General features: G+C 35.8%; 2 protein-coding genes across 3 annotated transcripts; one reads left to right on the top strand and one right to left on the bottom strand.

Moving 5' to 3' along the window:
- Positions 1-11,414: 11,414 nt before the first annotated feature.
- On the bottom strand, positions 11,415-14,758 carry LOC132173700 (flavin-containing monooxygenase FMO GS-OX-like 3). Of its 2 annotated transcripts, none has more exons than XM_059585274.2 (7): positions 14,136-14,758; positions 13,959-14,029; positions 13,729-13,881; positions 13,536-13,618; positions 13,173-13,308; positions 12,909-13,082; positions 11,415-11,874 (listed from the first exon to the last, which is right to left on the bottom strand). In XM_059585274.2, exons 1-7 carry the CDS (start codon positions 14,713-14,715, stop codon positions 11,662-11,664), a joined length of 1,410 nt encoding a protein of 469 aa, XP_059441257.2. In that variant the 5' UTR covers positions 14,716-14,758; the 3' UTR covers positions 11,415-11,661. The 2 variants fall into 2 exon arrangements, with proteins under 2 accessions (XP_059441257.2, XP_059441258.2); XM_059585275.2 differs by having other exon boundaries at positions 11,774-11,896.
- A 2,690-nt stretch (positions 14,759-17,448) lies between these two features.
- On the top strand, positions 17,449-23,679 carry LOC132174032 (protein RGF1 INDUCIBLE TRANSCRIPTION FACTOR 1-like). The gene is made up of 5 exons (XM_088515009.1): positions 17,449-17,459; positions 22,219-22,387; positions 22,505-22,579; positions 23,081-23,224; positions 23,318-23,679. Exons 1-5 carry the CDS (start codon positions 17,449-17,451, stop codon positions 23,660-23,662), a joined length of 744 nt encoding a protein of 247 aa, XP_088371135.1. The 3' UTR covers positions 23,663-23,679.
- The last annotated feature ends 1,118 nt before the right edge of the window (positions 23,680-24,797 follow it).

Below are 24,797 nucleotides of genomic sequence, written 5' to 3'. Positions count from 1 at the left end.
TGACAATTGCTTTTAATGTTTACATTCAATCATTATGAAGTTCTTCTTTTGTCTTAGAAAGTCTTTTATATTAATTGAACTCAATTCTTCATATTTTATGTGATTATGTGAATGATTGTTATACAATGATTTTAAGTGACATATGATCAAGAGGGTTAGATAGATCATGCCTAGGGAAGACAAATTGTACTACACCCTAGTTTAGTGTAATTTAGGTAGACAGTTCATGCTAACCAAAGATAGGTTATACTATTCCCTTGATTATATGTAGTATATTAAGGAATTAGCTAATACATACCTAGGGAAGACGGATCGTACCGCATCTTAGTGGTATCAAGAGAAAAGAGCCACTCCAAGCTATAACACGTCTCCTCTTGAATAAAACGACACCACCGAGACATAGCTCCCGTGGAGAAAAATCAAGACTTCACTGAAAGGAGCTCACAAAAAATATTTCCAAAGTCTAAAGAATGAACAATGACAAAAATCCTTTTATAGTGAAACATTTCCGTTGTCATGTCTTAACGGGACACTTTCTTGTTATGACATGAAGGCCAGATTCGTAGATCTGAAACAACCCACGTCTTAACGAAAAGTAGTCTCGTCCTGACGTGAAGAACAAATGCCTCCTCTTCGTCACTTGTCTTGTCTTAACGTAGCCTATAAAGGGAAAACAGTAGCTTTGGCTATGGTCTCGTTACATGTCCCGTTCTAACGGGGTTCCAGACGAGAAAACAATAGCTTCAACTTCACTCCCGTCACATCCTCGTTATGACGAGAAAACAGTAACTCCTGTTACATGTTCCGTCTTGACGTAGCTTCTGATGAGAAAACTGTAACTCCTTGTTGCATGTCTCGTTTTAACGGAGCTTCTGACCGGAAAACAGAGGCTTTTTCAACCAAGCTCTGAGAACCTAAACACTATTACCCAAAGTTTTAAATACTCAAATAAGGATAACAATAACAAGAACATTGCAAGACAAGTCATTGAATTAGGTGATAAGTGCTAAAATATTCATATTTTCAGCTCTTAACTTGTATGTTTTAATCCTTTGGTTTTAGTTAATTAGGCCATTTTAATTCCTTTTTGTGTTTTTCATCCTTTTGTAGGCTTTTGGAAGAAAATGAAGTAAATCTAGATGAGTTGGGCTCAAAGAGAGAAGATGTGAAAAATTGGAGCTCCTTGATACTGCGATCGATCACAAGGTACCTGCGATCGAGTGCAGTACCCGAGAGGACACAGTACAAATCAGGCCAGGAGCGACCGAGCGCATGACAGAAGAAGGATCGATCGCAGACCTGCGATCAAGCGCACACGGGCTGCGATCGATCTCACCCGTGCGCAGGAGACACATCAAGTGGCGGCCAGAATGTCCCTCTTTCCATATTAAGGTTTTCCAACTCCCAATTGTAATAGGTCTCAAAACCCTATGAAATCTCTAGGTTTACTACTTTGTCAAGGATTTCTAAAACCTATAAATAGGCCCTTAAGCCTCTAGAATAGATATACTTGGTAAGGAGAAGAATAGGAGCTCTTGAGGTTCAAGTCTCAGGTTTATTCTTTTCTTTTCTTTCCTTTTATTTTATGAAGATGTTTAACATCAATTTTATGTATAGCTAATTTAATTAGTATGGCTAGATTGAAGCGCTAATTATGTTTAGTTAATATTTTAATATTAGCGCCCTTGTGATGATCTTGTTGTGCTATTTAACCTGATTAATGCCTACTTGCATGAATTTCTCATATGTGTGTACATGATCAACATATGCATGTGGTATGGACTAGTTAGTTAAATCAATTTGGATGGTCGAGTCCTGGGTTTAACATAAGTAACAAAAGAATCCACACCGCAATTCTTGGATTAATCAACATGGGAAGCCGGGAGTATATGCCATGCCCTAGGCCTCATGTGTTTGTCGATTTCCATAGAACATATGCTTTCCTAAGGAACAACTTAGTATATACCATGCTAAATCCCTTAAAAAAGAAAAAAGTTAGAGTATACACCATGTCTAACTCGTTGCTTAAGGAAATCTATAACCTTAGGAGTATACGCCATGCTCTTAGGTTGACAAACATTAGATATGCATAACATGATCAAAGCATTGGCATATTATTATATTATCTAAGTATGATTAGTAGTGGATATCAAAGCTCTGCCTTTACCTTTCATTTAACTTTATTATCTTTTTATTTCTTTTTCACAATATCAAATATGTGACAATTTGATATTTTAATTAATTCAAAACAAAATCGCAATCCTCGTGGAATCGACCTCGTACTTGCTGCACTATACTATTGTTTTGATATTGTGCACTTGCAAGTTAAAACGTACTAAATATTATCTATTAATTTAGGTAGTATTTTGCAACACATTAGGCCAACCTAAAACCTAACAAAGGAGAATACTTGGTTCTTCAATCGAGTCCTGAAAGAAGGGTTGGATTTAACCCTTAGTCAAAGAAGAAAGTTGGGGGGTATTTAAAGAAAAAATATCTCTTGGAAATCAAATTGGCACATTGAATTGTAGCAATGACGAGAAACTCCACTATCATAGTCCAAGACATTTAAAGCAACTCCGAGATGCGATCCAAGGAAGACATGAGTCTCGGATGATCCCGGGACTTAGGTTAAATTCCCATTATCTAAGTGCATAGGATAAAAGAATTGGGGGGTAACTGTTGGGAATATTTTCACTCAACCAGCACATCAGATTTTGGGCTTCAAGGCCTATGTCAGGTCCACAAAGAGAGCACCATTGGAGTAGGAGTCTCAATCCAGGTCCAATTAGAACTCTTTGAAGAATCTAACACAACAGTAATACTCCAAGCATAATTGAAGTAGGACCCCAGGTCCAATTCAAACTCTTAGTACTCCCACATCAAGTTGAAGAATGAGACATGGTCCAAGTCTAACTCCACTCCTTAGCCTATAAAAAGGCTAATGCAGCAAGGTATAAAGGGATCTCTCTCATATTCAATAATACTCCATTAGACTGAATTATTGAGGTTTGTCATCAAATTGCTCTTCTCCAAGGAACTAATTTAGGTATCAGAGTTTCCTCGGCATAGACGTTGGCGGATCTTTTGACGCTATTGCTATTTTGCACCCATTAGAGAGTATCACAAGCGTATTCTAAATCTAGCATGCCTCGAAGAACGTGTATCTCACGCCATACCGAAAACTGTTCTAACAGTTTGGCGCCATCTGTGGAGATGATTATTTCGTTTCTCATAATTAAAAAAAAAAAAAAAAAAAAAAAAAAAAAAAAACCATCATGGTGGTGAACACATGTTGAGGTGATTGTCAACTTTCCAGGTGGGAGAAGATCTAAACACGGAAAATCAATCAAATTTGGAATGGAAGGAAGAAAAAAAAAGGGGAGGGGAGGAGGGGGGGGGGGGGGGGGTTGGCCGAAGGATAGAAGGAAAAAAAAAAAAAAAAAAAAAAGGATGGCCGTAGGAGAGATGGAGAAAAGAAAAGAAAAGAAGAAGAAAAAATGTGGAAGAGTGGCTGGCCATAGGAGAAAAGAAAAGAAGGAAGAAGAAAGAAGAAAAAGAAAAGAGGAGAAGACAGTGAGTCAACTCCAGAGACAAGAATAATCTCGAGCATATGGACTCCAAAGTGGAGATTCTAAAAAGGAGACCCCAAATTCAAAAGATAACGAAGTTGGAGATTTGGCTCAGGACCAACTCAAAAGGCCAAGATTCGAAAGGGAAACACCGAGGTCCAAAAGCTCGAAAACTTGCAATCATCAAACTTCGGAAACACTCGGGGGTAAGACCAAAACAATGAGTTAGACACACAGTATTAAGGACAAAGGCAAGGCACTTATCACCTACATGCAGCAAATGGCAAATTACTGTCAAGACCACAGAATGTAGAGCACCCGAAGAAATACTATCAATAGTATCTCCACGTATTTTTCCCTCTTCACTTATATTTTCATCAACTATGTTAATGTTCTTTGTTAATACGGACTTGAACGTTAGAGGGTCCCCGGTCAATTGACTGTCGGGCTTGAGGACAAGATTTTATTTTACAGGAGACAAGGAGAAAACCTTGGATAAAAACAATTAACGGGAGATAGCCTAGTAAAAAAAAGGAGACAACCTTGGGCTAAAAACAATTAACGGGAGACAGCCTAGTAAAACAAAGGAGACAACCTTGGGCTAAAAACAATTAACGGAAGACAACTAGGTAAAAAAAAAAAGACTCATCCCCGGCAACAAGGAGACATGAAGCAACCCCCAGAATAGGGAGAAAACACTAGGAAAAACAAGGATTTTGGGAGAAAACACTAGGAAAAACAAGGCTATAGGGAGAAAACCCTAAGGAAAAATCAGGGAGAAAACCCTAAGGAAAAACAACGATATAGGGAGAAAACCCTGAGGAAAAAGTAGGCTATAAGGAAAAAACCATGAGGAAAACTAGGGAGAAAACCTTGAGAAAAGAAAAGGCTACATGGAGAAAACCCTTAGGAAAAACAAGAAGGGCCAGGCCACCCCTAACGGCAAGAGGAAACCCTGGGCCACGCAATCCCGAGGAAGGAAACACATGTAAAGGTTTGAGCTTGGCTGTTTAGCTAAGTCTGGTAGGTAAGGTCAGGTTTAACTCACAGTTCACAGGTAAAGGTTTGAGCTTGGCTATTTAGCCAAGTCTGGTAAGTAAGGTCGGGTTTGACTCTTGATTCATAGGTAAAGGTATGCACTTAGCTGTTTAGCTAAGTCCAGTAAGTAAGGTCGGGCTTGACTCCCGGTTCATAAGTAAAGGTATGCACTTAGTTGTTTAGCTAAGTTTGGTAAGAAGGGTAGGGTTTCCCCCCCGGTTTACATACCCAGTCATGGGGGGTATATGTATTAATGATGTTTATAGGATTTTTTATTTCAGGAGAAAGGTTTACAGGCTTGCAAGTTTATGGATAAAGGAGAATACTTGGTTCTTCAACTGAGTCCTAAAGGAAGGGTTGGATTTAACCCTCGGTCAAAGAAGAAAGTTGGGGGGTATTTAACCCTCGGTCTGGCGCATTGAATTGCAGCAATGACGAGAAACTCCGGCTGTCAAAGTCCAAGACGTTTAAAGCAACTCTGAGATGCACTCCAAGGAAGGCATGAGTCTAGGATGATCCAGGGACTTAGGTTAAATTCCCATTATCCAAGTGATTCGGATAAGGGAATTAAAGGGTTATTGTTAAGAATATTTTCACTCAATCAACCCATTAGATTTTGGGCTTCAAGGCCTATGTCAGGCCCACAAGGAAAGCATCATTGGAGTAGGAGTCTCAATCAAGGTCCAATTAGAACTCTTTGAAGAATTTAACACAACAATCCTACTCCAAGCATAATTGAAGTAGGACCCCAAGTCCAATTCAAACTCTTAGTCCAAGTCTAAGAGTTTGGCCCTTACACCAAGTCCAAGTCTAACTCCACTCCTTAACCTATAAATTGGCCCTTACACCAAGGTATAAAGGGATCTCTCTCATATTCAATAATACTCTATTAGACTGAATTATTGAGCTTTGTTCATCAAATTGTTCTTTCCCAAGAAGCTGACTTAGGCGAATCTTTTGACGCTCTTGCTATTTTGCAGCAATCAGGGAGAATCACAAGCATATTCCAAATCTAGCACGCCTCGAAGAACGTATAGCTCACGCTGTACTGGAAATTGTTCTAACATGTAGCATTTCATTTCCTATTAATTAGCATTTCATTTCCTATTAATTAGCATTTAATCAAATTAAGGACGCTACGGGTAACACTTAGAATTAATTACCCTAGTTAATTAATTTTGAAGGCGTTACAACAACGGCCAGAGAATAAGGCCAACATGGGTCCACTTTGGCCGATTATGGAATTGACAACCCAAATCCGACTTGCATACGAAGTGAGCCCACTTGACCCCGGTATTAGATCTAGTGACTCGAATCCCACTCATGCATTCACAAAACTGCTTAGGTCGGTTACCTGGACTTGTAGAGGAGTTGCGTCACCGATGCGATTAAGCATGTCGAGGACTCTAGTGGCGCATGTGGCACATAGAATGGCTCATAGAAACTTCAATGGCAATTGAAGGCGTGTTAGGTGTTCATTTTTGCTAATTTTGACAGAGTTATGTAGATCGGAATCCAAAATTTTGATTCATGTGGTCATTAATTTGAAATAACGAATAGAAGGCAGAGATCCAAGGAGAATAGCTGATGAACAGGTTTAAAAGTTGCTCGTAGGATCTCCGGAGGAGGCACCGTTGTGAAGAACGCTGAAAAATTGAAAGAGAATGTTGGATTTCACAGTAAAATGGCTATGATACCATGTAGAAATTTATGAGTAGTATAAACTAGGAAAAGAAAACCGGAAGTAAAGAGAGAAAATAAACAGAATTTCGACGCCTATTTATAAGATAATTGAAGTAGGTGAAGAAATCCAAGAATACTAAAATTTGATTACAATTAAGGGTGCATTTGGCATTGCGATTTCATAAACAAAAATGATGATTTTAAACCAAATCGCCAAAAATAAATTGTATGGGATTGCATTTTAAACAAATTGCAATTTGAAAATGTAAAAAATCTGTGTTTTTAGATTGAAGGTAAGGAAGTGTTTTTTTGGAAAAAGCACAATTTTAAAGGCTAAATTGTGATTTTAAAGGCCAAACTGCGAGTTTGCCAAACGCTTAATTACATTTTTAAAATTTGTGTTTTCAAATCGCATATTTTAAAATCGCTACTTTTTGAAATCACAAAACCTAACCTAAATGGTGAATATTCCAGTAAAAAAAAAAAAATGCTAGGGGGTCAATAAGTTCTCCATATTTAGTCAATATTCTCCTACAAATTCAATAGATCAACCGTTAAATACATAGATTTGTAGAGTCCTCCATTGACTTATGTACAGTCCCCATAAGTCTACAAATATAATGGTTAATTTGTAAGATTAGATGGACCAAATACAAAAATATATATATATATATATATATATATATATATAGCATTTCTTAAAAAAAAAAAAAAATGTTGAATATTTTTCTATGGAAACATAATCAACCTAATATGGAAATAATATATTCGAAGTTGATGGAATTCAATGTCGTTGCACTAAATTAACAATTCTCCATTATTTTAAACACTTATATTTTATTTAGGTGTCATCATAAAATTTAAGTCAGAAATAGGAGGGAATAAAAACTAACTTCTCAAATGGAGATAGGTGCTCCCAAATATTAGTTTTTGGAACTTGTTTTCATTAAATTTTATTCTTAAAAAAAAATCTTAAACCAGAAAAAAAGATTTTTTTTTTTTTTCCTGTCCATAATAAGAGAGATAAAAATTAGGGAAAACTTCATTTAATCCTCCTAAACTTTCATCTGTAATTATCTCTTTAAACTTTAAAAATTTTCAATTTAGTGTATCTATCTTTCAATTTTTTTCAATTTCATTCATCTATTAGGAAGTTAAATCCTAATAGAAGAGTGCCAAAATTTCTAAAATACCCATTTTTTTAGGGAAAAAAAATTATAAGGATTTAGTCGTTGGTCAGGATTTAATGGAATTTTCAAAAATATCCACGCTTGAATCTTTGAAAAAATTATTATTATTTTTTTTAAAAAAAAAATGGGTATTTTAGGAATTTTGACAGGATTTAAAGGAATGATGAAATTGAAATATAGATACACTAAATTTAGATTTTTTAAGTTTATGGAAGTAATTGTAAAAGTGGCGATAATTTAAGAGAGTTAAGTGAAATTTCTCTTAAAAATTAAGAGGGGACTAGAAGGCGTGTCTAAGATAGAAAATGATGAGAATGACAAATCTAGCCCTTTTAATGCTATGACTCTTGGAGGATGGTAGTTGGGACCTGTCAAAGGATTTGGTGGTATTATGGGGGTTTGAAATGATTTGCTCACTAACTTTTGTTAGGATTATATGATTGTTAAATAGTTGTCATTTCTAGTAGCCCTTTAACCATAGGCCCTGCAATAATAAATAAGGATGGATCAGTAGTGAAGGGCTGCGAAGTGAAGGGTGTGGCGGCCTTTTGTTAGGATTATATGATTGTTAAATAGTTGTCATTTCCAGTAGCCCCTTAACCCTAGGCCCTACAATAATAAATAAGGATGGATCAGTAGTGGAGGGCTGCGAAGTAAGGGGTATGGCGGCCGTTCCAACCTAAGCTAATTTGGATGATTTCAGGCCTTTTTCTTTGTGGGCTTGGGCTCCGGTGGTAGCCTAAAAAGAGCTAAATCATGTGGGTCTTCCCTTGGGTCACAGTACTGGCCCAACGGAAATTAAATCTAGCGGGCCTTATCAAAACTCAGTTGAAGTTGAATTAATCAAAGCATTTAAACTGAGTAATTCTAGGTGGTCTACTTGTGTCCTACTAAGCATTGTGGCTATTAAAATCACACTTTGACCAAAATTCAATAATGATTAATCACAAGTTCAATAGTGGTTTTAATAGCCACATCATTCTTAATGGGACACAAGTAGGACATAAGTAAGCCACCTAGAATTACTCGTTTGAACTACAAGCAATAAATTTTCAGAAATGTAAAGAGTGTAACCATGTGGTTGGCTTGGTAGGTGGTAAGAGTAGAAAATTAAGGAAGAGAGAAATCCACGTACAAGAAAGACCCCAGCATGCTTTGGGTTTTCTATAAAGAGAAGGAGCCAAAACCCAAAAGGGTGGTTAGTGGTTACAACTTGTAGGAATCAAAATTGAGTAATGATATTAGTATTTCTAGAGTTATTCAAAATATGATGTGACTTTTAAAATCACCAATAGATCAAAAGTCAATAAATCACATCTCAAATTCAACGGTAATTTTAAAAGTCACATCACATTTGAAATAACTGTAAGAAGACTTATAACATTACTCAAGACGAGTTTCAATAGCTAAGTCTCTATGAGAGTTTCCAGAGATGAGAGAGCACTTTTGTTTCTCTTGTCCCTATGCTGTTTCTCCCCTACCAAATTCTGATTTGTTTCCTTTGCTGTTGTCCACTTAAAAAAGGGAGGAAATCTGCCCCACCTCTCTATATTTTTTTTCCTTATTCACTTTTTCATGCAATTTGAAAGTCAGATTTATTGTGTTTTCCTCCCCTTCTCCACCCACGAGCCACCCATCCTCCCTCACTGGCCTCCTCCACCTCCAATGACGGTCTCTACTTTCGCACGTGCATGCACGTGTTGCTGCCACCCCAATCCGACTTTATTTTTGTCACGCGTAAGGTTAATTGATTCCTCGTTATTACTCCTCTGAATCTCTATAAATAGTACCCTTTCCTCGTTATTTCTCCTCTGAATATTTATAAATAGTACCCTCTTTTTATATATGGAGATTCACAAATTCAGTTGCAGACTCAAATGCGGTATTCCCTACACCTTCATCATCAGTTACCTATCTGTTTGGATATCGTGGTATTGCTCCGCTCAAGTAGCTCCCATCTAGGTAGTTCTAGACTTCTAGTGTTCTTTTTCTGTACAAGTTTTCAAGTTCGTACACTACAAGCATATCCACCTTTGGATTGCTGCTTTAAACAACATTTCATGGCGGCCTAATTCTTGACTAAAGAGCCAAATTTCAAATGGAGCAGGGCCATCCATTTTTTGAGATGGATGACGTATTTCTCCCCTTCCCTTTTCTCCTTTGTAATTTCTTAAAAAAATAGAAAGTCCAAACTGACCTCATAAACAACCGAATGAGCTGGTTTAGTACAGGGACAAAATTAGTAATTTGATTTTTGAGGGATTGGATTGTATTGAACTATTTTTAGCGGCCATAGCCTCAGCCACCTTCACTTTCAGAGCCTCTGGTGACTCCAGCAAATGCAGCCCCTCAAGTCTGAGCCATCTGCAGAAGCATGTCTCTTACCTTAACCTCATCTACCTGAGCCATCAGCCCTATAAAAGCTATTAACTATAAAGATCGGACATTATAGGACTGTGTCGTCTAGAAATGGCCCTAAACTCTATTGTGTTCAGAATTTAAAATATTACCGTATTCAGGGCGGAACTAGCAATCATAGTTTTCCCGCAAGGGGGGGGGGGTGGGGGGGGGGGGGCAAAAGTACAAAATAAAAATTTTGGGGGTTCCGCACCTGATTGTACTTATCTCTACCTGCAATCATGCAGTGCAGACACAACTATTTTGTAAGAAAAAAAGACTTCTGATCCCATAAATGGTGGCCATATTGTCATTGCCAAAGATTGCCTTAAGGGTAATAAATGTAAAACACTTTCAGACAAGAAACATATCCCAAAATTTACAAAATCATGTGACTAGTAGTTAACACTCGGGTCCCATATTGAGAAGATGGGAGTAACCCACATAAAATGAGTGATTTATAAAGATAGTCATGAATGTTAAATTTCACATTGCCTAGTTACTAAGTGAAATTGAGCTTTATAAGGTATTTTAGAAAAATTCCAAATTGACTAATTTTTTTAGATTGATACCTAGTGTTTTTTCCTAGGTCGTTACAAATCGTATTACTCTTATATTAATTGGCACAAATGTACATAATAATCTGATGACAACCAGCCATCCTAACAGAAATCCAATTCCCAACGGAATCTTTCATAAACAAGACAGACAAGATCAACCAAACTTTAAGCAAGTTTCTCTCAGATCTAACTAAAATTGAAACACAGATTGTATACAAGTAAAAAACTAACATGCACAATTTTTGTATATAGTTCCTAGCATTTACCTTCAGCAATTATGGTTTCTTCTGCAGGAGGTTCAGCAATCCAGTTTCTAACAGAATCATTCAAGTGTCTTCTTCTATCAGATGCAACGCAATAAAGGTTTTTTGGAGCATGCACAATCCAGAAAAACCTGATAGCAAAAGCAGCAGTTTCCTTGCAATAATGAGGTAACTTCATGCCAGAGAATAAAAAAACACAATAAAATATCATATTTTCCTCCGAGAAACAAGAAAATTTCTCAAAATAAAAGAAATCCCAGATCATTCAATCTCTCAGATTCATTCTATCTCACAGTGAAAAATTACATGTTCTGCGTTCAGAGGTTGTTGTTGTTATGGGAATGAGTTGGCCCTTTCTATCTCTGTTTCCTTGAAAAGAGATGTTCCCCTGCCCCTTAAACCACATAAGTTAGCTTATGTTTCAGACATTTTAAGTGTAGCAAAGACGACGACATATAACCAAAAAAGAAACCATTGTGTACGTCTGCTCCGTTGGTTGGTTTTACAGCAGGTGTTGTAGTAAAAAACTATAGCACATAAGTTAGATCCTTGAAAAAATCATGAAACAAGAGTGGTTGATTTCAACTAATTTTTTCATTCAATTCCTCTCAAAATGCCCCATTCTAATGAACCATTATTGACAAACACGGCATCATATCAAATGAATATTATAATTAAGACTGCTCTATAATTAAAGGGGGTAAAGAGACGAATACAAATGTCATCATGTTATTGTCTTTTTTGGTATTTATCCCTTATATGTAATAAAACAGATCTGTCTGACAAAGTAAAAACAAGGCACCAGTGGTCTAGTGGTAGAATACTACCCTGCCACAGTACAGACCCGGATTCAATTCCCCGGCCGGTGCGATAATGTTTTTTTCAATCTTGATTAGTTTCTAAGGTTTAGCAGAATGCACCACAAAAGAGAAAAAACAAAACGAGTCTTAAAGCATGATTACTGAGGGAGACATCTGTTACTAACACCATTCGAGGTGTACTCCACGAAATCCTCATGAGCTTGCAAAAGCAAGTGATGATCTTCCCATTCGTCACGGTAAGACTCAGGTCGAGCAAATAGGTTCTTGACACATGAGTAAAACATTTCTTTTCTCCATTCTTCATCTCCAGGGCATCCACACTGAGAGGCAAGCCAATCATTGTACTCGAACTGCAAAGTGACACCCAAAATTCTTTTTGAGCATGACCAAATTATTATAAACAAATCAGAACAAGATAAATTTTAGTAAAAGGCCAAAAACATCTCTCCTTCTCCAACTTAGCTGGTCTCTTACCATGAATCAAGGTAAATTTTAGTAAATGCCAGATATCTGGTATGTTCTTTCATTGTGCCACTTCAGGACCATTTAGGAACGAGAATAACTTTTATAGGGACCTAGGCCCTCCAATGAGAAAATGACACGTCAGCATACAATACAACTATTGAAAAAACCGAAAACACTAGATTATTTGCAATTCTCTTCTACAATATCTTCAGTCAATCTCCCAAAAATTGTGAGTAGTTGTTCCTTAAAGAGTACATTAGGTGGAATCCAGCCCCTTGTTTCTCTCTTACTCAATATAGACCGTGAATTTTAGGGCTCCATTTTTTTTTCTCCCTATTTATTTCCTTCCTTTGGGCTGGTACATATGATTTGTAACGAGATAAGTTAAATTTTTTAAAATTTTGGTACTGTCGGTCCCAATTATTGTGTTTTTGGTCAAATTTGTGGTGTATTTTTGCGATTTTAATGTATTTAGGAAATTTTTTCAACAGATTTTGCACAAATTTAGAAATTTTTCCTTGGCAATAAGGGCCTGGATCCCACCAAACGTGCTCTTTAAGGAATAGCTACTTACATTTTTTGGGAGATTGGAAGTGCTTTAGTTTCTATAGCCAAGGAGAAACAAGCCTTAGGCAAGACTTTAATTGCAGAAGATGATTGTAAAAGAGAATAGCAAATAATCTACTGTTTTCATTTTTTCTTTTCTTTCAGTTTTTTGCATTTCACACCGATGTATCATTTTTTCATTAGAGAGCACAAAAAGACTTGATTTGTTTCCGGTCATTATAAAACTTATTCTCTTTAACAACACATTGAAAATGAGCCATTAACCACCATACTTGATCATGTGAGCCCAGAAAACTAGGTAACAAACATCAAAATAGACCATGTTAGGCTCCTGGTTTGGGAAAATATATACCTGATAATCAACCAAGTTGTGAGTGTATCGCTTAGGCGTGCCAGAAACTTCGAGCGATGAGTAGAAAGCTTCAACATCTTCCATCATCTCTTGTTGTGATGGAAGCATCAGTCGGTTAGACAAGACACCAGCTATCCACTTGCTTTGTAATTCAAACATGCGGAAAGGGATAACCTGGCACCAACCCCATCAACTAATTACATCAAAATATATATCCAACCAAAACAAACAAGGGCATACTATATATGATAAGTAGGGATAAACCTTGCACGGTAAACCAACAAAGGAAAGCCATGGGGCCAAGACTGGTGGAAAAATGTGCTTGTACAGTGGCCCCACACGGTTGTCATCCACAGTCACATAGCCATCCGTTTCAAGAAAAGGAAAATCATACTTGTACCTTCAAAACAGAGAGGCTTTTGATTGTTAGAACCCAAAAACACAAAACATTCTTAGAGCCCACTCTCCCAGCCATTTTAACAAACATATCCAAAACATTTAATTATCATTCAGTGTCTCTCATCTTGGGTTCAAGCGCAAATTTTACATTCAATATGAAACTTTCTCCAAAGAGAATTTATGTCCTAGATGAAAAACTAAGGCCAAATAATGGAGTTTTCAGCGTACCCTGTGCAATGAAGAATGGCATCAGCAAGGATAAAGCTACCGTCTAGGAAATATACAGTACCATCTTCACAGACACTTTCTATCTGCGTCAAATTATAATTAAGATTAGCAGTTTAGATCAACTTTACCCAGAATCACAGCGAAATTACTTGAATAATTTGTCATAATAGCCACCCAATTGTCACCAACTTACCATAGGATGAAGCCACAGGTTATCATAGCCAGCCTGCTTTCCCAATGTTCCATCGACAAATGTTCTAGCAGCAATATGTACTTCTTTGGCAACAGCAGCTATCTCACGAGAAATATCAGCTCCACTTGCTGAACTCCCTATCAAAACTACAATCTGTCAAAAAGCATACTTGTTCACTATCCAAAAAAAAAAAAAAAAAACGACATATCAGATAGAAACCTGGCACATACTTGATCTTGAAAAGGCTCTGGAACACGATAATTGTGGCTATGAATTTGCTTCCCAGGCCATTTATTAACGCCTGAAAATTTTAAAAATATAAAAAAATTAAAAAAAACTATCAAACCGATTGATCTGAGTAATTTACAAAACCCATTCGAGTACCCAAGAAACTAGTATTTAAATACCGGGAATTTCAGCAACGCGAGGCTCGGTGAAGTGGCCGTTACACACAACAACGGCGTCAAAAATCTCATCCACACCCGCTTCGTCGCTGCCACTCTTTCTTGATATTACTTTCCATTTCGAGTCCTCCACTAATCCCACATGCAATACCTCCGTCTCCAGCCGCACCAACTCAGCAATCCCAAACTCGCGCGCGAAGTCTTTGAGATACATGAGGACCTCTCGGTGACCCGGGAAGCGCCTCGGATCTCGGTCCGGGTCGTCCCGTGAGACGAACGGATAGTCCCGGAAGCCCATGCACTCGCGGGGGAGGTTCGTACGGAGGGACCGGTAGAGGCTCGAGTGGACCGTGGCCCGGATGGGGCCGAGCCCGAGAGGATCAGACTCCACCCTCGGGGTGTAGACCCAGGTGCCGCCCACCTGGTCGCCTTGCTCGAAGACCACCACGCTGAAACCCTCGCGACGGAGCTCTCGGGCCGTTACGAGACCGGCGGCGCCAGCTCCGATCACGGCCACGTGGCGGGACGCGAGTGACACGGGCAGTTGTCGCATTGTTGTCGAAGGTGTTCCTGCGATTGCCATTTTTCATCGTGATGGAAAGAAGAGTTCGCAAAATGAGTGTAAATAATTGACATCGATAAAAGGACAAAAACTTATAAGAGAAACATTTTATTTTCATTTTTCAATGCACAAAGGGAGAGGAAATTTTTGTCGTTTGTTTCTTGTGAGTGGCGGCTTTCTGACCGTTAATATGTTAATTTGTAGGTAGAATGTACGGTTCGGATGAGTACTGCGTCTCAGGCACGTAAGCTTGAGCAGGAAAAGATGGGGGCACAAGGTGGAATATCTTCACAGAATTAGCGCCTACCGCCTATGTACACTCATTATTATTCTTGGACCATACATAAGACAAAGTTGCTGTTAACGAGAGTTGAAAAAATATATTCAACCAGAGAGGGCCGTCGGAGGGGGAGAACCCCTCCGGCCCTCCTTCCCTCCCCCTCTTCTCTCCTCCCTCTTCTTCTATCGTCCTCTTTCTTTTTGTGAGTTGGCTTATTTATCTGATGCCTCTAACTCTTTGAGCCATTTTTTTCCTTTTCCTTTCTCTCCGTCTCTTTTCCCTCTTCTTTTTTTGCTCCAAGCTTTTGGATCGGCCATTCTTTACCCAATCTACTGGCCTTGCCGAATCCACATCATCGCTCGCCCTCCACCTATCCTCTTCGGCTTCATTCGGGTTCTTCGCATTCTGACCATTTTCCCCCGGCAACCTTCCTCCCCGACGTGGTTTCTGTTTTGAGTTTCATGTTTCTTTGTTTTTATTTTCTTGTATTCTCTCTTTTTCTTGTTTTTTTGCTAGAGTTTGTGTTTGTTTCTTTCTGTTTTTGTTTTGTTGTTTATGCTTGTTTAGGTACTCTTTTGTGGGTGATGCTTATAGGGTTTCACTCAAACTTTTCCCTCCGTTTGAGTGCGCCGCGGATCTCCTTCACGCCTACTCCGCCACCCACTGTCCTCTGTTGGACCTTTTTCTCGTGCCTCCCACAGCGATGAGCTTCCAACGCCCCCTTCTGTTTTCGATTTCCAACGAGTGCGCGATCGGCTCTTCTTTCCGACTGCTGTCATTCTCTTAGTATGCTTTTTTATGTTGGTTATTTTCCTGTAATTTTGTATGGCGTTCCCTTTTTCTTTTCTTTTTTCTTTCTGTCTTGTTTTGTTTCCCTGTATCGGTTTTGTTTTTGCTTGTAATAATGTTCAATCCTCTCTCGCGATTTGCCCGCCAGATGCCCTTCGGGATAGTTGATTTGGTCCAGACCTTTGGGTTGTGAATGTGAACGTTATCCTGGCTTTCAAGTCGAGGATGATAAGTTTTAGCTTGGGGTTGTCTATCCTCAATGCTAAGGACTAAGAGCAGAGGAATAAGAGTTGCCTATACATTGGTTTGAGTCTGTTTGGCGCAGATCTACTGTTTAATTTGAAAATTAGTCATAGGTTAACAGATTTTGTATAAGTCTGGAATGTAATACGTCATCTTTGACGCTTGTAACCTTTGCTCTATGTTGTATGAGCTTTATGCCCATTTATCAATAAATGAGATTAAACTGTTTCAAAAGGGGGTTGGGGGTCTTGAATATATATATATATATATTCAAGGACCCCAACCCCTTTCCTGAGCGATCCAAAAGGGTGGAAGGATGAATGATGGATTCTTCTTCCATTTTCCTTTTACTTTGTTTTTGTTTTAATTATATTTTGTTTAGATTTCAGCAGCGACGCCTAGCTTTCACCTCTTTGGCCATCTACTCCACCTTGCCGTTTGTTTTTCCTCCCTGATATTTTGGTTTTGTTGTTTTATCTAAGGGTTCTTAGATCGGCTATTTTCGAAGTAGATCTACGTTTTCGTTGCCAGTCCAAGTTCTATACATGTCATTATACTTTCTTCCATGGTGCCAATGAGTAGTGTAGACAACAAGCGTTTTCCCTCCGATCCATACACAATGATTGTGGTTCGAATGGGCCGGAGCGTGGATCGCGTGAATCTCACGCGCTTTTGTCTAAGATTGTCGCTGTTGTTTGGGGTTTTTTGTTTTTTTGTTTATTTATGTTGTTTTGACTTTTGAGTTGAGGACAAATAATTTTCAGTGTGAGGACTTATCTCTCACGGTCGGTTAAATAAAACTTTTGTAGTAAGGATATGATCTACCCATGTCTTAGATCTAGTCTGCCAAGACATGAATACAATTTGATTGTTAGATTTTTCAATGTATCTACGACTCTGTAATCACATAGCTTTTGCCTATATTTTTAGGAGTTTGATGCCATGTAATGTAAGAGATATATGTTCTGAAACTTTTATGGAATGAGAAGAGATTTACCTATTAAAAAAAATATATTCAAGACCACCTATTTATTTATTTTAATATTTTATTTATAAAATTTAAAAAAAAAAAAATCATATTTAACTCTTACATTAAGGTCTCGTTTGGTTCGCGGAATGTCTAGTCCATTGGAAAAGGATTAGCTACTACTAGGAATAGAAGAGTGTGAAATAGATTAGCTATTCTTATTCCTTTGTTTGGTTATAACGCTGGAATAGACTAGCTAATCATTTTTTTTTTTTTTTTTTTTTGAGGAAACTAATCATATTCCTTCGTTTGGTACAATGCAATATGTTAGTGAATTGAATCATATTGTAATCAAATTTCTTAAAATACCCTTATAATACAAATACAATTTATATTATTAAGGACTTTCATTCTATTTTTTTTTTTAGACATAAACAACTTTACCATAATTTCTTTCTCTTTTTTGTTTTTAATTATGTTAGGTATGTGGCCTTTTTTTGTTTTTTTTTTTGCAATTATGCTACAAAATTATTTATATATAAAAATATATAGTTGGAGAAAACATAATCAAACTCAATCTTGAAATAAAATAAAAAAAATTGTTGGATAATGTACAGAGAATCAAAAGAAATAAAAAAAATATATTATATATTTGTATTTTATAAAAACCTTGCAGATTCTGTTTCTCCGTCAAAGAAAAAAAAAACTGAGAAAAATGAGAGGCGAAGAAACAGAATTAAAAAAAAAAAAAATAGAGAAACGGAGAGAAGAAAATTAGAGAGAAACGATACAGAGAATGGAGATGGCATAGAGAAGAAAAAAAAATCGTTTGCACTTGCAGAAAAATTGTACAAGAAGAATCAAAGAGAAAATAGAAAGAGAGATAAAAAAAGAGAGAGAACGAAATATAGAGACGAAGAAAAGAGAAACGGAGATATATATATATATATATATATAGAGAGAGAGAGAGAGAGAGAGAGAGATAGAAGAATCAAAGAGAGAGAGAACGAAATTTAATCACACAAGTGGGGTTTTTTGTGGCAATTTACACAATTAATTTAATTTCACAGGAAAGGATTAGCTAAGCCACTCATTTTTAAGTGGCTTAGCTAACCTTGTGTGTATGAGATTAGTAATTCTATGGGATTAGACTATTCTCAGGAATAGAGTGTTACCAAACAAAGGACTAGCTATACCTAGTACTTAGCTAGTCGAATCCAAGGGTCTATTCCGCAAACCAAATGGGGCCTAAGTCTTTAAGAATAACTTCTATAAAGTCTTGATACAAACTAAGACTTTTGTGCCCTCCAATAAGAAAGTGACACGTCAACTTATAAGAAATAAAACCAAATACAACTAAAAAAACTCGATCTAATCTCTAAAATCCTTCAAGTTCGACAATTTCACCTTCTATTGAAAAACCACCGCAACCATAGCCCATCGGCACCGCCTGGCCCGCCGCTGCCACACCACCGTTGCTACTACCCCACCTGTAATCTATATCTCTTCGGCCTTGATTTTTGTTTCTTTCGACTGATTGGGTGAACTTTTTTTTGTCCAGTGTCCACAATCTCCTAAATTTTTTTTCGAGCCCCCGTTTTGTCCATATGAACTCTTTAAATTAAGTTTTTGATATGCCCATCAAAACCAAACAATCCATTCTAGCAACTATATGCAGGAATCAGTCCTAGCCACCACAATAGAGAAATTAAGGTGGTGTCTGGTAAATAATACCAAATCCTATCATACTATTTATCTAATTTTTCAAAAAAAATAACATTAAAATATTTTCACTTTTTATATCACATTATTTACTTTTTACTATTATTTAAATAAAAAAATTACTATAAAACAAATTTTTTTTACCTTTTAATACTATTTTTTTTATTTTTCTATATTAATTATTCCACTCATTTTTTTTCTCACCAAATATAAAGAGTATATTGTAAAGTTTACGTTGTTTACCAAACAAGGCCTAAATATATTACCAAATTATTTATAAAATTTATGTGACATGACAAAATGAAAGTCTTGTGGAGGCCGCATTAAAAGTTCGTTTGATAAACGATTTTGTTTTGGTTTTGGTTTAATACTGTAACAAAAATTGATTGATGTGAAAAAAAAAAAAAAAAAAAAAAGTGAAAAAAATAAGAATATTTAGTATAAATACTGTAGCAAAAAATTGATTGATGTGAAAAAAGTAAGAAAGTTTTTTTTAAAAAAAAAAAGGTGAAAAAATAAGAATATTTAGTATGAAAAAATTTTATTTTATAATAAATTTTTATTTAAATAGTAATAAAAAATAATTGATATGGTGTAAAAGGTAAAATGATATTAAAAAATTAAATAAAAGAAAATGAGATAAATAGTGTAGTGCCAAAATCGGGAAAATCGTTTATCCATCGGAGAAAAGTACTGAAAGGATCAAAGACTCCAATGAAGAATAAATTTTTGAGATGGGGATTGAAGGAAGGGAAAGAAAAGAAAGGATGGCCTACAGCCTATACAAAACTGTCATTCACGCCACCATTCAATGACTAGTCCACCCCTGGACTGGTGAGCACTAGGTAGGTCAGTTTTTTTTTAACGGGCAAATACATAGGCCTCTGGTAGCCGTAGATTAGGTGGTGTCTGTACCATTGGTAACCGTAGACTAGGTTCAGGCCGGTTAGACCGCGAGTGAGGCGCGCTTAGAGCCTCTAGAATAATAAGGCCAAATTTTTTTTTAAAAAAAAAAAATTACCCAAAAAAGTTTTTTAATAACCTTTTTTTTTTAAAAAAAATTAGGCCTAAATTTTTTTTCTCATAAAAACTTAAAGCCTCTAATCATGATAAGTAAATAATTTAAAAAATGCCCCAATTTATTAAGGCTCATGGTAAAATAAGACCAATTAATCCAGAAAAACAAATATCCTTATACTTAAAAAGAGCTTATCTATGCATCCGAAATTATTTGATATTGAATGATCATTTTAACCCTACCTAACCATATACTTTCTTTCCTTTATTTTTTTTTCTCTCTTTTCTTCTCCATTGTCGACAACCTCCCCTCTTATCTTCTTTTTTCTCTTTCCTTAGTTTCACTCAAAACAGAATGTGATGGAGAGATATAAATTGAGAGAGAGACAATGCGAAAGAGAGAAACATGGGTATCAAAGAGGTAAGGATTCATAAAAAAATAATAATAATAATAATAATTTTTTTTTTTTTTTTTTTTTTGTGATGTTTATTTCTGTGCTTGATTTTTTTTATGAGTTTTGTATGTCTTTTTGTCAAATTTTTTTGGTGGGTTTTGTTTGAAACAGGTGTATCAAAGAGGTAACGATTCATTAAAAAATAAATTTTTATTTTTTTATTGTTGTGTTTATTTTGTAAGGATTAATAAAAATGAGAACTCTAAATATAATAATAATATCAAAATAAATATTATTTAATTAATATATAAATATTAAAAAAATAAGGCCCCATTTAAAAGTTTCGCCTAAGGCCCCAGAAAACATTTAGCGGGCCCTGACAAGGTGGTGTTTACAAACACCACTATTCCACTAAATATTATTTCACATTTTTTTCGAAAAAAAAAAAAAAAAAAAATCAACAAACATTCTCACTTTTTATATTACATCATTTACTTATTACTACTATTCAAATAAAAGAATTATTACAAAACAATTTTTTTTTCACTTTTTAATACTAGTTTTTCACTTTTTTTATACCAATCATTATTATTATTATTTTAAAATTTAAAATAAATGAATAGTGCCGTTGCCATGTTGTTTAATAAACAAGGCCTTAATTACTATACCATCCAGTGATCCCTATTAAATTTTTGAAGAAACTTCATTTTAGATTTTAAACTAAAGAAACTTCATTTTAGATTTTGAACTCACACGTTTTGAAAAAATTCTTCTAAATTTTATAAACTCTCAATTTCACGATATGAACTTTCAATTTAATGCAATGTACCCTCGTCCGGCAGTTTTTAAACGTGAAAAATGATAAAATAACCGATGTACCCCTGACCTTTTTTTTTAAAAAAAAAATTCAAATTAAAAATTTTAAAAAATAAAGTTATTATAAAAAAAAAATCACAAGTTGACCCCTTTTTTCTTCATTTTTAAAAATTATTTTAATTTAAAAAAAAAACGAAAATTAAAGAGTAATTTAGTATTTTTAAGAATTTCTGTTATGATTTAATGACAAAAATTGACAGAATTGGGTAAATTGCATCAAATTAAAAATTTGATTAATGAAATTGAGAGTTTTTAAAATTTGAAGTGTCTTTTCAAAATACGTGATAGTTCAGAAGTCTTATGGAACGTTTCCCCTAAATTTTTCGTCTTCTTCGAAATATGTCAAAACCAGTCCAAATGGTGCTCAAAAAAAAAAAAAAAAACCAATATATAGCCAACGAGTAATGCTAAGGACCATCTTTTTATCTTATTAAAGTTAATGTGACTTTTAAAATCAGTGAATCACTATTAAATTTTAGATAAATAATACTTAAATTTTGATCTAATGGTAATTTTAAAAATCATATTAACTTTAAGAAGATAAAAAAATAATAAAAAATATGGTTCATAACATTACTCTTCAGTCAAATGGATGACCGCGCCAAGAAAAGAAATCCCAAAAAGAAAAGAAACCAAATGATGACCGCACCATGAAAAAGGAAACAAAACAAATCCCAAAAAGAAAAGAAGAAAAAAAAAAAAATTGATGGCACCAGCTAGCCAGCCTAGCAGCATGCCCTACTCTCAAGGAAAATTTGTACTGTTTTCACCAAGAAGTGGTAAAAAGTGGGCATGGTATTGGGTCCAATGTTATAGAGGGGTGGGGGCATTGGCAGGAATTGGCAAAGTGGGACACGTTAACAACAAGATCCAACCCATTTTGTGTAGTGAATTAAAGTTGCAAAAAGATTTGATATAACCTACAAGTAGATTAACTGGTATAGCTTCGTGCTCTATGCTTTAATAAATGATCCCCAACTATAATTACTGGTAAGTACAGTAATTCCAATAACTTGTTGCCCAGTGAGTTGACTGCTTTTTCCCCCTCTCTCTTTCTTTCTCAGAAAGAATAACCTCCCTTTTACACATGTACCTTGCTCCCTGCTTTCTTCATTCTGTTCGTTACGGGAAGAAATGGTGAACTCAAGTTACATTATTTGAGATTTGAGATTTGAGATTTGAGATTTATAATTTTATATGACATAATTTATTGGTTTTCAGGTTGGTGCAAGTAGTTCAATATTTCCTCACTGGCTTCAGATTCTACTGGGAGAGAAGTTCTTCAACCCATGCATCACTCACGAGTTTGCAAAGAAGAATGAGAAGAACATCTTTTGCATGGAATGTTGCATCAGCATATGCCCCCATTGCTTGCCTTCTCACCACCCTCACCCTCTCTTACAGGTCCCACTCTCAAACCGATTCATAGAACAAGAAAGAATGCATAATTTGCATAACCTTGGATTCAGATTATTCATTGGTTTTTCTTTTCTTCTTTTTTAATGTTTGTTTGGTGTTTAGATAAGAAGGTATGTTTATCATGATGTTATGAGATTGAGAGATGCTCAACAAGTGATGAATTGTTCCCTTGTTCAAGTAAGTATAATCTTCTAAGCATTCTTGAATTTTTACACATTTTGATAGTACCTTTTGAAGTTTAAAAATTTTCACTAAAAAGACTATCAAACTTTCAATTTCTTTTCATTACTATCTTTCGTTAGAATATTCTATTAAATTTTGTCAAAATTTTCAAAAGATCCATGATTTTTTTATTAAAAAAATTTATTCTCTGTTAGTGCGATCGATCGCACTTATTAACAATGCTTGATCGCGCTTGATCGCAGTTACAGAAACTCAAAAATACTTTGAGTTCCTGATAATTCAGGTGTAATTCTTGACAAAATTTAATAAAAGTCTTAAGAGAAGGAAATAATTAAAAGAAATTGAATTGAAAGTTTATAAACCTTAGAAGAGTATTGTCCAAACCAGTCTAAAGTTTTTCCTTAATTAAATTTCCTAGGCCTTCTCTTTTAATTAATCTTGCATTGAAATTTTAGGTATATTGGTGGTTAATTATCTCTGTGTTTAATTGTACAGCCATACACAACAAACAGCGCAAAAGTGGTATTTTTGAACCAAAGGCCAATGTCCCACGGCTCCTTGAGATGCTCAGGCAGGGTTTGTGTTAAATGTGACCGTTTTCTCCAAGACCCATTCCTCTATTGTTCTCTCTCCTGCAAGGTCCATTTTCCCACTTATATTTTTCACCATTTTATTTATCTGGGTCGCTCTTATTTTCACCAAAATTTACCTCATCCATGTTAATTACTGCAGGTTCATCACCAACTAGAGACCGCCAACAGTGGTGGAAACTGTGAGTTACCGATATTACCAGAAAAACCGAGAAGTAAGAGCCTTTCAGAGATCGAAGAAGATGATCATGGCCAAACGACTCGTGACTCGGTCCTCGACTCTAACTCGGGTTCAGCGAGTGCAAGCGCAGTGAGATACAAAACAGTAGCTTGTAGTACTGTCACAAACGAGTTCGCGAAAATGAAACGCGGCAGCTTAAACTCAGTGCCTCAGGGTTCTTACCGGCTTAGATGCTCGCCGGAGGCGGAGATTGCCCTGGCTTTGAACCGGAGAAAGGGTGTGCCTCACCGTTCACCGTTGAATTGAATGCGAAGGAAGAATGGGAAGGGGACATGTTTGGTATTTTGTTGCTTCTTCGACTGTTTTCGGGAATTTAACACAAGGCCTTGTTTGGATGGCCTTGTTTTGGATCTTTTGAGAAACCGATGCAGATGTGCTGTTTGGTTTTCAAAGAGAAAACGTGATTTTTTGGGCAAAATTTTGAGTTTGTGAATTTGTGCCAAATCTGTTTGCAAAATCAAAAAATATGAATTTGAAAACAAAACAAAAAACGTGCCAAACCAAACAAGGCGTATTTGGGATTCAATCCCAATATATAATATTATATATTTTTAGGGAAAAATCAAATTTAGTGATTTGGATTTAGTTTTTGAGTTTTCAATTTCAAGAATGCGGTTCTTAGGTTTTGCCTAAGTTTAAAATTGAATCCTTTTATCACTTTTTCTTTTTCTATTCAAAAAGGCGGGAATGGGCGACCAGTGTAATTTTTCCCCTTTTGCTTGACCATTGGAGTTTCCACCCGTCATGGAATATTCGGTTTGAGCCATAACTACTGTCTAAAAAGTTAACAACTTTTCATTAAAAAAAATATGAGGATTACAAAAAGTTCACACTTACAAAATCTTTGAAGTTAACCCTCTCTTGCATAACACAATCGACCTACTTGACTTCTACTACAGTAGCCATGTCCATAATGTCTTGAACAATTCTTTTACTTGATCTCTTTTACCATAACTTCGATAGGCTTCGGTTGTTGTGATTTATAACAAAAATTCTAAGATAGAAATAATTAAAAGTACAAAAACATATAGATTCTCTCTCTTAGTATAAGAAGGAATAACCTTTCATATTTTTTCTCTGAAAAATATTGCCTCAAATTCTTATAAAATTTGTACTCCAAAGGCCATTAAATAGACCTAGAAACTAGTCCTAAAATCATATAGTTGGTTCCATAAAACGTACAGATTTCTAGACTTGTATTTACGGCCCTCTGTGACCCGCTAAACATTGGAATTAGAAAGTTTTCATGAAATACAAAGTTGTAGCATTTTGAGTCAACTTTTCAACGCATCAACTTTGCTTCAATTGGAACTCAAAGTCAAAAATTATAAAGATTTTAGTCCGATTAGGTCAATATTGATAATATACACAAACTTAATAA

This window comes from Corylus avellana, chromosome 3 (genome assembly GCF_965113065.1).
Source record: "Corylus avellana chromosome 3, dhCorAvel1.hap1.2, whole genome shotgun sequence".
NCBI lineage: Eukaryota > Viridiplantae > Streptophyta > Magnoliopsida > Fagales > Betulaceae > Corylus > Corylus avellana.
This window is presented reverse-complemented; position numbering and strand designations above follow the sequence as displayed.